The following is a 14,292-nucleotide window of genomic DNA, read 5'->3' as shown; positions in this document are numbered from 1 at the left end:
ACACAATTTAGCACACATTTTATACATAAATTTTGGTACAAGGCATTTTGCAGCTCACAAGTAAGCCTAATACAATCTTAAAATCCACAAAATAGAGCATTGCAAGCCTGGCCAAATACAGAAAGTCTGTTTACAAAAAGGCATCTTCTACCATGTGGCCAGAACAAGATGTTGAATTATGAAAGGAAAGAATGACCAAAACAGAGCCACAAATTTACAAGGAGAAGCTGACCCCCCAATTTACGAGGAGAAGCTGTACGTTGCAAATAGATGACCAAAACAGAGCCACACATTGTAATTTGAAATCAAGTCCGCTTTGGCTTTGGCCTAGGTAATTAAAACAACACTATAGCTGGAATTAATACATTAATCGGAGTGAGCTTGGCTTTTGCTCATTGTTCTTGCTTTAATTGTACTGTCTTGCTTATTTGTATGATTTATTGTTTGCAAGAACCATCCTCTGGGGCAATGTTCTTCATGTACAATTATAATTGCCCATGTTATGATTGGATCTGCATGGATCTGTTTATTTCTCTAAATAAACAAAAAAAAAAAAAAATACATAAATCGGAGAACTCCGAATTAATTGTTCTGACAAGTAATTAACACCAATATAAATCACGTTTATTCCTACTAAGCACTCCAAATTAACTCATAAACTCTTCTCCAGATACCTGTGCATGCGCGTACTGGCAATCTTCCTCACTTGAACTAAAAGGAAGCATTCAGCTACAGCTACTTTTCTCCTAATTTAGATGCTGCAGCTAAATATCGAAGTAAACAAATTAATACCCGTCAGTTTGGAGAAAAGGAAAAAATGCAATAAGAAAAATAATTATAAAACAAAATTAATGATGAGAGAGAAAGAGTACCGTGGCGAGCTTATCTATTAAGTTTATGTTGGCTTCAGTTGCCGCTTGCTCAAAGCTATCTTCACATAGAGCCAATCATTTAAACCATTCAAGAACTTCAAGTATGCATATCTCCATGACCTGTTGAATATCAAAGTGCCGCAAACTCCCCAAAATCCAACAGCAAATCCAATCGCCATACTGATGTAAAATCCCAGCGTTATAAACTCATCCTTATCCTCTTCATTGCTCAAGTCAGTTGGCTCATTTTGATCAGCACACATCTTTTTAAGTGGAGGTCCACAGAGTTGAGGATTTCCAGCATAATCAAGGGGATCAAAGCTTTGGAGCTGGGTGCCTGTTGGTATTTTGCCAGACAAGTTGTTATATGACAGGTCCAAGAAACTAAGACGATATATCTGAGCAAGGCTTGTCGGAATTCTTCCATCTATCCGGTTTCTTGATAAATCAAGCGAATCCAATGACTCCAAGTTTCCGATCTCTGGAGTTATTTGACCCATTAACTGGTTTCTCGAAAGGTTTAAAGAAATCAACCCAACAAGATGCATGATTTCACCTGGAATCTCCCCTGTTAATCTGTTGCTTGAGAGATCAATTCTCTTCACAAGGCCCAAAGTGCTTTTGTATGTCTGCATTCTTCCTTTCCATATGAAGCTTGCATCATTGTCATAATTAGTAGGAGCAATTGACCCATTAACCTCACTTCCGCCATGAATACGTGTGCTGGATAGACTTGGATTTCCTTTTTGAGCCAGAGTAGTCAAATTTTTGAGGCATTTGGGTATGCTTCCAGAGATGTTGTTCATAGAGAAATCCATAATTTGAATGTGTGTTAGATGGCATAATTGCGAGGGCATGCTTCCATTGAAGTGATTAGTAGAAAGCATAAGGATAACCAAATTCTTGAAGCTCACACCTAACCATGCAGGTATTGGTCCTGATAATTTATTATCTCCCAGATCAATAACTTCTAAACTTGCGCAGTTCTTCAACGATGAAGGCAATTCTCCAACAAATCGGTTGCGTCTTAATTTCAAAGTTTGCATTTGAAATAAAGAGCCTATTGTCATGGGCATTTTTCCAGAAAAAGCATTGTAACTCAAATCAAGCATGACTAGAGTCTCCAAATGGCTCCAGCAATCTGGAAGTTCTCCAGAAAAACTGTTGCTTGAAAGATTAAGAATTGTTAAACTCATATCTGCACTTGCACATAGGAAAGAAAGCGACCCTGAAATGTTATTATTAGAGAGATCCAGATGATGGACTTCTGACGGAATTGAGGGAATTGAACCTTCTATTCCTCTTATTTGGTTTTGTGAGAGATTAATAATTTCCGCGTTACGAAAATTACTCCAAAACCAACTTGGAAGGATATCAGAAATTCCAGCATTAGAAATATCAAGATGGTAAGAATCATTTTGAGTTTGAAGCCATTTTGGGAAAAGAGGACCGACATTGCAGGAGGCCAAATATATGTAATTCAACTGGAAGGGAGGAACCCAATCAGAATGAAAATTTAAAACTAGTGAGTTATAGGATAAATCCAACTGATATAAATCAGAGAGTTTTGAGAAATGAGTTTCAGAAACCACCCCTTCCAAAGAGTTCATGCTGAAATCGATGCACCATAGTTTGGACATTTGCCCAATACTTTCAGGTATTTTTCCGCTTAATTGATTGGCGCTAAGATTCAAGAATCCCAAAGATGAGAAGCTTGTAAGATTGTTTAATGACCCCGCAAGAACATTCTCAGACAGTTGCAAATCCTTTAACGAGTTTTGTGCACATCTAGGCAATAGTTGAACAAACTTGGATAATTGTCCACTCAGATGATTTGTTTGAAGCGACAATGTTTGCAAATTACACAGCCTTGCAAACGAATTTGGATTCGCTCCTTCAATGTGGTTGTCAGAGAGATCCAGATGCACAAGAGAGCTCATGTTTCCAATGAAATCGGGAATGAAACCAGTTAGATTATTGTTGGAGAGATCCAGATCCACAAGAGAGCTCATGTTTCCAATGAAATTGGGAATGAAACCAGATAGATGATTGTTGGAGAGGCCAAGAGCAACAAGGCTTGTACTGTAGTTGGACAACCAAAGAAATATTGAAGAAGTGAGATGGTTGTCAGAGAGATCAACATACGCAAGAGATGTAGAAGAATTTGTTTTGTAAAGAGTAGGAGGAGGAGGAGGAGGAGGAAGACTACAGTTCTCCAAGGCCAATACTACTAGTTTAGGGAGCTTATTAAGTACTGCTTCTGGCCAATCGAAAACAGTACTGAGATTGTTTCTGCTTAGGTCCAAATCCGTTAACGAAGAAAGAGCAGGGAGCCAATTGAGATTTTCTGGTTGAAGCTGATTATTGCTGAGGTCGAGATTTTGCAATTGCGTCAGGTTTCCAAAAGAACTTGGAATTTGACCAACCAAATTACAGAAACTGAGACTGAGGTACCTTAGATTGGTTAGAGAACCAATGAAATCGGGAATTTGGCTCCCATTGAAGTTTTCGCTTAGGTCCAAAAACGTTAAAGAAGAAAGAGCAGGGAGCCAATTGAGATTTTCTGGTTGAAGCTGATTATAGCTGAGGTCGAGATGTTGCAATTGCGTGAGGTTTCCAAACGAACTTGGAATTGGACCAACCAAATCACAGAATCTGAGACTGAGGTTTCTTAGATTGGTTAGAGAACCAATGAAATCGGGAATTTGGCTCCCATTGAAGTTTCCGGCTAGGTACAAATCCGTTAAAGAAGAAAGAGCAGGGAGCCAATTGAGATTTTCTGGTTGAAGCTGATTATAGCCGAGGTTGAGATGTTGCAATTGCGTGAGGTTTCCAAACGAACTTGGAATTGGACCAACCAAATTACAGAAACTGAGACTGAGGTACCTTAGATTGGTTAGAGAACCAATGAAATCGGGAATTTGGCTCCCATTGAAGTTTTCGCTTAGGTCCAAAAACGTTAAAGAAGAAAGAGCAGGGAGCCAATTGAGATTTTCTGGTTGAAGCTGATTATAGCCGAGGTTGAGATGTTGCAATTGCGTGAGGTTTCCAAACGAACTTGGAATTGGACCAACCAAATCACAGAATCTGAGACTGAGGTTTCTTAGATTGGTTAGAGAACCAATGAAATCGGGAATTTGGCTCCCATTGAAATCAATGACTGAAAGGTCCAAATACGTTAAAGAAGAAAGGGCAGGGAGCCAATTGAGATTTTCTGGTTGAAGCTGATAATTATAGCTGAGGTCGAGATATTGCAATTGCGTGAGGTTTCCAAACGAACTTGGAATTTGACCAACCAAATTACAGGAAGAGAGACTGAGGTTTCTTAGATTGGTTAGAGAACCAATGAAATCAGGAATTTGGCTCTCATAGAAATCAATGGATGCAAGGTGCAAATATTGTAAATGCTGCAACTCAATCAGTTTAGGACTAATCATCTTACCTTGGAAAGAATATCCAAGAATCATCTCATCATAGGAAGAATATTCAAGATGAAGTTGAATCACATGGCCAGTTTGGTTGCTACAATAGACTCCTTCCCATCTGCAACAATCTTGTTTCTCGGCTTCTGAACCCCAAGTTGAGAGAGGATTGGACTCATCCACCTCACTGTCATCCACCAGGCCACGTTTGAATGCAAGTAGTGCTTGCCTTTCCCTCTCTATGCACCTCCTCACTGTCACTTTAGCATCTCTGAGGCTGTGGCTGTGGCTGTGGCTGTGGCCAACTTCTCCTCCTTTTACGTTTTGTAGGAAAAGGATCGATAATGCAAGAAAGAGTTTCAAGCACCTTCCGTCGCCCTTCATGTTAATTGATCAAAAGCACGTGCAAAAACACTGCAAGTGTATATTGATATATGGTTGTCTCCGTGTATGCTCACTTGCATCAGATATATATAGGGAAAAAGGAAGAAAGTCTTTACAAAGAAAAACACGATTTAGCTAAAGCAGAGCCATATAAAGGAGTAAATTATCTGCTATATACAATGCAAAATTAATGTTATGGAAATCACACTGAGACTATAATGTCAAGGCGTAATTCTAAGTTCTTACAAATAAGAATACAAATCACTTGCTAAAGAAAATTCCTAATACTTTGGATTCGAATCTCTTTATTATGGAGGTAATCATAACTTACAGAAACCAAATTAATTATGATGCACGAGCTAAAAAGTAAGATGCAGGAATAACAATTACCGAAACCAAATTAATTATGATGGCATGGATGAAATGAATGATGATCACAATACTTAAATTAATATTCCACTACTTTAATTCTCAACAGCAACCAAATTGATTTTTGTCAATTGTATGCATGTTTTTTTTTTTTTTTTTTTGGTTTCCCCATTGTTCGTTCTTTGAAGGGTTTTGCTTCTTATCACCATGTTATTTTAATTTTAATTTTTTGTTTCTTAATGTTATACAAAATTTAGGTATTTTCTACTTAAGAGTTCAGGGTGGGTCCCACAAAAAATAAGAATCTCGGGTGGCATCTTGTAACCCAATTTCACTTATGTCATCAGAAGTGGACTATACCAAATTTTCTTTAAAGAAGAAGAAAAAAACCTACGCAACGTACACATTAGGTTTAATTAATGGCGCATTGATGCACCTGGAGCGCGGTAGAATTTTCAAAGACTTTTAAGTCTCCACAACCATATGTAACTCACACGTCAAGAAGGTGTTGGCTGGCCGATTAGACTAGTGAGAAATGATGAAGAGTTTGCTGAGAAAGATCTACTAGGATTTCTTTTGCTGGAAAAAGGAGGATGATAGATGTAGTGTTCATACTACTATTTTTTAATTTCAATAAAATAAAAATACTATTTTTAAAATTTTGGTTAATTTTTTAATATAAAGAGAATTGTATACTCTCGGTGACACAATTCTGACCAAATACAAAATAGAGCATTGCAAGCCTGACCAAATACAAAAAGTCTGTCTACAAAAAGGCATCTTCTACCATGTGCTCAGAATAAGATGTTGAATTATGAAAAGAAAGAATGACCAAAACAGAGCCACACATTTACAAGGAGAAGCTGTACGTCGCAAATAGATGACCAAAACAGAGCCACACATTGTAATTTGAAATCAAGTCCATTTTTTGGTTCCACAAAAAGATTGTTAAGTCTACATACTTGAGTGTAAACTAGAATTTTAAGACTTTGCACATCCGCATTTAACTCAAACGTCAACAAACGGTAATTTTTTTTTTTTCCTTTTCCTTTTTTAATTGCTCAATTACTTTATTTTACCATTTTTATGTTTTTTCTTTCTTTGAAAAGCCAACTGGTCATAGAGACAAAGCTCCGGAAAATTATTTTTCCACTTGCTAATTTCCCCGAACTCGAAAGGTCAATAAGCTGCTTGGGAATCTCTTTGGAAAGTGTGCTATTGTAGTGTTTTCAAATGAAAGACTGAAAAGTGAATATGAAGGACACAGGTGAACAAAAAGGAAGAGAGACTCACCACTTTAATTCATGTCACTATGTGGAAAAAGATAAATGAAGACTTAGACTTGATATCATGATTTGCCCTTCAACGCGTGCTCCAACTGACTTGCAGGTATTGCCCTTACTTGACTTGGTAAGGTGTCTTCCCATGTCCACTCAATCAATGGCTTTGCATCCCATCCCCTAGGCACAAGTTACAAATATCTTCTTGCAAATGTGAACTTGACTTCAGTGAAACATATGGAAATATCTCTACTCAACCGAATATTAATATAATACCTATATATTTATTGATACTAATAAATGAATATTGGGTTTTTATTCAACAACTATAGTATGGGAGTTTGGTTATTGACCAAGTCTTTTGAAATGCCCCTATAATTTAGGTTAAACATGGGGTCTTACAACACGGAAGTTTCTCTTATTATAGTGATGATCAAGAAACACTTAAGTATATTTAGTGTTGGATATCTGATCATAGAGTTTCGGAGCAGCTTCCTTCATTTTGCATTTGGATTCTTTGATTTGATTTGTTTTGTTGCTCGTTAAATGATTAGTATATGAATTACTCTGTGGTCCAAGGAATTTGTGGTCACCCACCCTTGGAAATAAATGATAATATAATGGTTATTAAAAAACCCAAGTTTAAAAATCAAACAACAACTAAAATGGAAAGGAAAAAAAAAAAAACAAACTAAAGAACAAAACACAGTCCCAGTGAAGAAAGAGAGCTTGGGTGGTGAGATGCATATTGATTGGTTGAGGAGCAATTCTCAGTCAGAATAGGGGCGAGATTCTGAATACGTAAATATTTTTAAAGAAAATAGGTACATTATTTCTATATTTAAAAAAAACGTTACTATTGAATTAGTTCTATAAAATAAATAGGTACATTAGTTATGAAAAAATAGGCACGTTATTTATAAAATTGAAAAAGTGTACCAATTTACCTATATTTTGTAGGTATAAGAATTGGCCGACATTGTATAGGTAGATTAATTATCCATAATTATTTTTTAATCTAAAAAAAGTACAATAAATCAGATTTTTTAGTTTAATTAGGTAAATTGATGAGTCAGATCCAATCATTGGATTTTACTTATAAAAATTGGGTTTTATTTATAAATAAAATAAAATAATGGCTTGTAGGTAAGACATAATTAGTTTGAAGGGCAAAAGTCATATATATTGACTATAAAAGGAAAGTAATATAGTAGTTTAGATTTAGAGTAGTTTGGACTATATCATTGTATTTGTATACATCTGCAAATGTGGGTTAGGCTAATTGGATAGGACGGTGAGCTTACCCCTTACACCGAACTTCAAACCCCTTTCCGTGTAAGTTACATTAGTTTAATGAGTTCAGAGACTATCGCTTGTATACCCAAAAAAGAAATAGTAGCTTTGGTTCTTGTTACCCTCATTCTATACTTTTTCCTTTTTTTTTTTTTTTTTCCCACTAAATAATGTAGGGGAGGGGAGGGGGGCTTCCAAAGTGTAAATCTTTCACCTTCAGTATGCAGGGTGTGCGCTTGTGTGCTGTAACATTCAATAAGGAGTTAATCTTACGAAATCCTCTAGTTATAGAACGTACTCCAGACTCTTTCTCAGTCAATACCAGAGTTTCTGGTTAAAAAACAATTAAAGGAAAAAAAAAACTCTCTTCATGATGGAAGTAGACAAGTGATGACTTAATTGTTTTAGTCAAATATGGGCTCGTCTTTTTCTAGTCTCAAATGCACTACAAAGAAAAGTAGACTTACAAGTCAAAAGAAGAAGAGAAGGTGAAATTGGTACTTAGGTGAATGAGGTAATTTAAAATCTCAATAGACATATCTAAGACAATAATGATTAACTGTTCCTGGTAAGAAAAAAAATTTGATTTGCAAACTAATGATTTCAGGTTCGAACCTTCATGGCATCTTGGTAGTGTATGTAAGAAACCACACTCTCATCTAGTTTAAACTATCGCTTCCTTTTCAACGCCATATATATATATAGTGTATGTGAGAAACCACACTCTCATCTAGTTTAGACTATCGCTTCCTTTTCAACGCTCTATATATATATATATATATATATATATATATATATATTTTAAGGCAAAGGTCCCGACACACTAGTGTTTGATTTTAGCATACCAAAATATGTCATAATTTCAAGAAAATGATCATGATGCCTATCCCAAAGTGTTTAATACTTCCAAGCTATGCCAATTCTCTTTTTGGTTTTTTTGAGATAATTGGTGTGTCGGCACCTTACGTTGTGTTGTAAGCATGAATTTGTAGCAGGAGTGGAGGGAAATGCAAAGGGAAAATTGCTTTGTTGTGCTGCCTCACCGGCGGAAGGGTGACATTTTTGGAGCGCAACAGGCACTCTGTTGGTGCATCTGGCTGGCTAGTTTACAATGATTTCCTTCAAGTGACAAATCAAGACGTGGTTTTCCATTTCGTTCTGTGGATCATCCCGGGGTATAAGTGGTGAAACATAATTGCCTTCATTGCTCTTGTGGTTTCTTCCTTTCCTCAACCTATCAAGCTGTCCATGGAGCACACACACTTGTGCTCTACTTTCAGATGAGACAGCCTTCTGTATATTGCAGTAATCGGCTACACTTTCTTATTGAAACTCATTCGATTTATATATGTGAATTACAAAGAAACCTATAATGAACAAGAGAAATAATACCTCCTCTCAAACAAGAGAAATAAATAGATAAAGAAGATATATAAATGGATTTAAAGTATGTCTTCGAAGCATGATTAAAAGCCCATAACATGTCAAGAAGCTCAGTGTGTGTAAAAGGACATAAAAGGATATAAATAATATTGTATATGAAAAGAATAAAACGCAAGATCACTCCTAATACTGGATCAATGAGAGAGAGAGAGAGAGAGAGTAAATGCTGATAAGTGACTCTATGCAAAAGTTTAAACCCCTGAGAATAATTGGCTCAGTATCATTTATCAAGAAAGTTAGACCCAGGATTGAGTAATAACCAGTATTATCCACTCTGTCTTCTCATCATCAGGAAGATATTTGAGTAGAAGGACCTCTTCTGGATTAGTATTCAATAAAATGTGTACGGCCTTCAAAACTTGCAATCTACTGAGGTTCGGTCTGCCGCCTCGCCAATTGCTTGTGCCAATGGATCCTTTTCGCTTTCTTATTTGGATGCAAGCCGGAAATTTAAGTTGATAGATGTGTCGTAGTATGTGAGTTGGGAATAAAATTCTCATCATTTTCTTGTTTAACCTCCATATTTTCTTCAGCACAATAACAGAGAGAAAGTAAAGCATAAAAAACATCCACTAAAGCAGCAAAGAAGTGCATTAACTGCTGACTATTACAACCACAAGGACACAAGATGTGTTGGAGTTCATAATCACATGTAGAAGCAGTTTCATTTTTATTATACAGACGATGGGGAATATTGTGAATATTTAATTTTGTTAAGTTTTCGAAAGAGAGAAAAGCATCGAATCACTCCCGAAAATATCAAATTCAAAGGCAGCTCCCTAGTGAAAATAGGAAAATTCATCACTCAAAACTGTTCCAGTCACACTTAAATAAATGTTAACCACCCCATCTCATTAGTTGACTAAAGAATACATATATGATCTGAAACAGAGCTGATCTTTTTTACTAATTAATGCAATCAAAATCAATTTTACATATATGATCAGAAACAGAGCTTCTCTTCAATACTAAATCACTAACCACAGAAGCATTCGGTGCTAGTTGCTAACTTCAAGTTTATTACTCTCCTTCCACCAGTAAAAACCCGAAAATTTTCTTACCAGCTGTACATAAAAAGATATTCAAGGGACAATTCTTTTACAGTATTAGGCTGAATCAGTTCCTGCAGTCAACTCAGAGGTCCTTTAGATAAAAAATATACTTAAGCCTAGAACTAGGAAAATTCTTTTGAAGCTTATGGTGCTCGCTACATCGTCTTTATTTAACTTGTATCTTTGAAAATATATAACTAAATAGAATTCTATTTATCATCCAGAACAAGGCAAACTTCAGATTCTATTTATCTTGTACTGCAAGTGTGTATGACAAGGGAGTGATAAGTGGAAGTGGAAAATCATAAGACAGAGGAGCAGAAACCAATGAGAGGGTATAAAAGAAGAACAACTGAATAAACAAATGGAAACAAAAACCTAACAATTCATAGATAATCAATGGATTAGAAATGAAAGTTGAAGACAGGGTTTAACAAAGCTGAAAAGGACAAAAACACATATAAACTAAAGCAAGCTCAACATTAGAATGACCTGTAAATGGTTCTTTCAATGGGATGCCCCAATGTACGCAACCGGTGAGCTTAACGACCTCATTGGCAAGTCGGGCCATGCGCTTTCTCAGCTTTATGGAAAACTTCTCAAAGCTTTTCGTCTGGGAAAGAGAAGGCTGATTAAGCTGTGGAGGACTTGGCTCCGAAGCAGGTGCAGGAGGAGGAGTAAATCCAACAACAGATTCTTCACTTGTTTCATCTGTCTCATCATTATGAAACATCATCTAGTTGATAGGTGGCATAAGTTGTTTAACCTGATCCGTAGGATCAATTCGCACCTTAGACGCCATGGCAAACCTAGTGATCAACGACCCAAAAGGCAGGGAATGAGTTTCGTAGTAGTCGTCTGGGCTTGCAGCCAGGCAAATGGCTCGGAAAATGTGGGCGGGCTGATCAATGGACACATTATTATTCCCAATGGCATAAAGGAGGCTTGCTCTGTCAAAATCAATTAAGCTACTGTCAAGGAGACGTTCTTCAGGGTCGATATCAGCACTTACTATTGTGTTAAGTATTCTGTAAAACTTAGTCAGATTGCGATGGCTTATTAAAATCTCAGATTGATTACAGTAGCAGAAAGCTGGCTGTGATCTTCATTTGCATTCATTAACTTTGCGAGGGCAAAAACTGCAAGTAGAAACAGAGGCTTAGCTATGATATGCTCATTGCTTAACTACTATCTATTGGCAAAGAATGATTAATCCAGTACCCAAGTAACATTATTAACAGAGTCATGAGTTCTCAAAGTTAAGGCACTAATCATATAACAAATTAACAATAATATGATCCAAAATAGGGTATTATCCGTTACCAAGACATGCAAAACCAGCTGCTGAGGAAGCCAATCCAGCAGCAGTAGGAAAATTGTTGTATGAAGCAATTGTACATTCAACTTTTCCCAATCCTTCTCAGTAATCTTGATTCCCTTTTCCTTATCATGAACATCGGTAGCTCGACTACGAATTTCCCTTAAACGGCTCTGGAATCTGCCTCCAGAAAGAGAGATTTCTGAAAACGATCATGGTATTTGTAAAAGCAAATTATTAAACCTCTGAGAATTTTGTGGCAAAATTAATAGTGCCAATACAAATAATTAAAAATCCTTTCAATAAATTTTTAAATTAAAAAAAAAAAAACCTATATCGTATCAAATAGGTATTCATACTATACTGACTTTTTAGCAAAAAAAACCTAAATCCTTTTTTGTAAAGTCGTCGAAGGAGTTTCCAAGTTTTGAATTACCCAGTAAAAAACCAAGATATAATTGTATGCATTAAAAGATAAACAATAGAAAAGTTATGAACTCAGCAGTTCCATATGTTGTTAGGGGTGAAAAGAACTAGAGATGATTTCCATTTAAGAGAAGGGGAGGAAAATAATCGAACTCTTAGCCAAGTATATAAATAAAGTAGTCTATACTGTATAACGAGTCCAAATTTGAGGACAAAAGCATGGTGTACATGTATAGCATTTTTAATAAGAGAGAGCATGTCTCGTCCACTTGGACTGAACTTTCCAGGGTTGACAAGAGTTTGTAGCAATTTTATATTAAAATTACATGACCCATTTTGTGTAATATTAGTTTTCTTTTGTCTTACTCTTATTTTGTGTGTTGTTTTCCACAGTAGTACTAGAGATACACCAACTTTTAAGTGTCAACTAATATATGACAATATCTTATTTATTATGAATAAATAAGTTCTAAAATTAAAACACTGCCACATCAGTTGATATATCTTAAAAGTTAGTTTCTCTAGTACTATTTCTCAAAACTATACACACAATTTCTAAAAGCGCAAGAGTTGCAATATTATTTACCAGGAATCTACCCTGAGTGTTGGTAAGGTTAGGCAAACAAAATCAGCTCCAATAAAAATAGACACCAATATATCAAAACTGTGGTCACTCCCTCACTCTACAAATTTAGAAATGAGCTAACATCAAAAAACGTTTGGGGTCATTCTCAATATGGGCAATCGGGACCCACCCACTAACTAATCAGTTCCTAAACAATTTATATAAAATGATAAAATTAAATCAAATTTAAAAAAATACCTTAAAAAATCCCAGCCCCTCCTCAGCCCAACAAACCCAGCACCCCTTGTTCAGCCCCCCACTCGCACCCACACCAACCCCATCCCTCTCTCTCTGGCGTCAGCTCGTCGGTGAAACACCAAAACCCAATTCCTGTAAGAAAAAAGAAAAAGAAGGAAGATTTATTGAGAGTAACAAAGCAACACACAATTCAAATTTCAAATTTCATTATCGAAATAAATAAATAAATAAAGGAAGGAAACTTTTTGAGAGTAACAAAGCAAACATCAATGGAAAATCAAAGCAGCATGATTAGCGGCGACTACAGAACTAGAAAAACAGAGAAGCATGATTTCAACTTGCGTCAGCTCGTGGTCTGAATGTGTTCGTGATAGCGGCGCACCTGCCTCTTCCCCACCAGAGCACTCTCCCTCTCTTCGTCCCCCACTCTCTCTCTCCGTCCCACTCTCCTCCCAGCTCCCCATCCCTATCAATATATACAAATTGTGCTTGGAGGGGGGTTTGGGGGGAGAGTACAGGTGAGAGAGTTGTGCTTGGAGGCTGGTTTTCTCGCAGAACGATTAGCAGCCTCGAGGAGCACAGAGCCCAATTGGAGAGAGCGATCGATGAGCTCGGTCTGATCGGCATCGCAGGGCCTGGACTCGAGAAGCCTCTCGAAGGAGAGGTAGATCGCGAAAGGGGGGGGATATCAGAGAACTCGAGAAGATGGGATGGGGGAGAAAGGGACGGAGAGGGAGAGAGAGAGAGAGAGAGAGAGAGAGATACAAAGGACGAAGAAAGGGAGGGGGATCGGGTGGTGCGACTGTGCGTCGGTGAGAGGGATGGGGAAGGCTATATGCCTCTTTTTTTTTTTTTCTTTTTTTTAAATATTATATATTTAGTTTTTGTTTAATTACATGTTAGATGGGATGGGGATTGATAAGTGGCTATGTCTCACAGTAGACACGTTAGCAGTTAATGTCTAATCAAACGGTGAATTTAACGGAAAGTAAATTGAGCAAATTTGAAAACCGTGGGAGTAAAATAATGAAATTGAAATATGGGGGTCCATATTGAGAATGATCACATACTTTTAAGGGTCTTTTGATGTTAGCTCTTTAGAGCGAGCCCAGCGCATGACCCAAACCGGGTGAAAGGGCCCCTAGGCGAGCCCGAAGTCGCTCCAACGCGAGGAAGACAGCCCGGGCAGCAGCTGGGTCCCACGAGCCCGGGTAGGCCCAAGGGCAACTTCAGCCTGGGCTTGAGCCCGAGTTGGATGACGTAATGCTGACATCAGCGCACGAGGAGTTTAAATTTTTTTTACCTCATGGCCATACAACAGAGCATGGTTTGATCTTCAGCTTCTCTTCTCCAGAAATGTCTTTCAAGCTCTACAGAATTCCAACGCAAAATCATTCAATTTGGAGTAATTACCAATAAAGAAACAAATAAAATATGCAGGAGAAAAGGAAAAGGGAATGCACACTGTCATGATCCTATCAGAAACAAATAATGGTTACTCCATCAGAGCATACTTTTGCCCATTTGATGCTTAAGAAAATCAACTTCACACATGGATTCATACGGATCCATGACCAGTGTATGATGGGTTACTTCACAAAATCCATTTC

The 14,292-nt window shown here is 37.1% G+C and overlaps 1 protein-coding gene and 1 long non-coding RNA gene across 7 annotated transcripts; both read right to left on the bottom strand.

The window, feature by feature from the left end:
* On the bottom strand, window positions 463–4,760 carry LOC18781447 (LRR receptor-like serine/threonine-protein kinase GSO1). The gene is made up of 2 exons (XM_020557618.1): window positions 873–4,760; window positions 463–764 (listed from the first exon to the last, which is right to left on the bottom strand). The coding sequence occupies exon 1, from the start codon at window positions 4,676–4,678 to the stop codon at window positions 896–898; it is 3,783 nt and encodes a 1,260-aa protein (XP_020413207.1). The 5' UTR covers window positions 4,679–4,760; the 3' UTR covers window positions 463–764; window positions 873–895.
* On the bottom strand, window positions 10,345–13,763 carry LOC109947488. 6 transcript variants are annotated; one of them, XR_002270268.1, is made up of 4 exons: window positions 12,948–13,761; window positions 12,683–12,814; window positions 11,439–11,635; window positions 10,345–11,254 (listed from the first exon to the last, which is right to left on the bottom strand). It is a non-coding gene; the product is annotated as an uncharacterized LOC109947488 (long non-coding RNA). The 6 variants fall into 6 exon arrangements; XR_002270267.1 differs by having other exon boundaries at window positions 12,993–13,759; XR_002270266.1 differs by having other exon boundaries at window positions 11,439–11,678; window positions 12,683–13,758.

The sequence above is a fragment of the Prunus persica genome, chromosome G2 (genome assembly GCF_000346465.2).
Source record: "Prunus persica cultivar Lovell chromosome G2, Prunus_persica_NCBIv2, whole genome shotgun sequence".
NCBI classification, from domain to species: Eukaryota; Viridiplantae; Streptophyta; class Magnoliopsida; order Rosales; family Rosaceae; genus Prunus; species Prunus persica.
This window is presented reverse-complemented; position numbering and strand designations above follow the sequence as displayed.

Coding starts and splice junctions, on each gene's coding strand:
- LOC18781447 (XM_020557618.1), bottom strand. CDS start 4,678: ATGAAGGGCGACGGAAGGTGCTTGAAACTCTTTCTTGCATTATCGATC.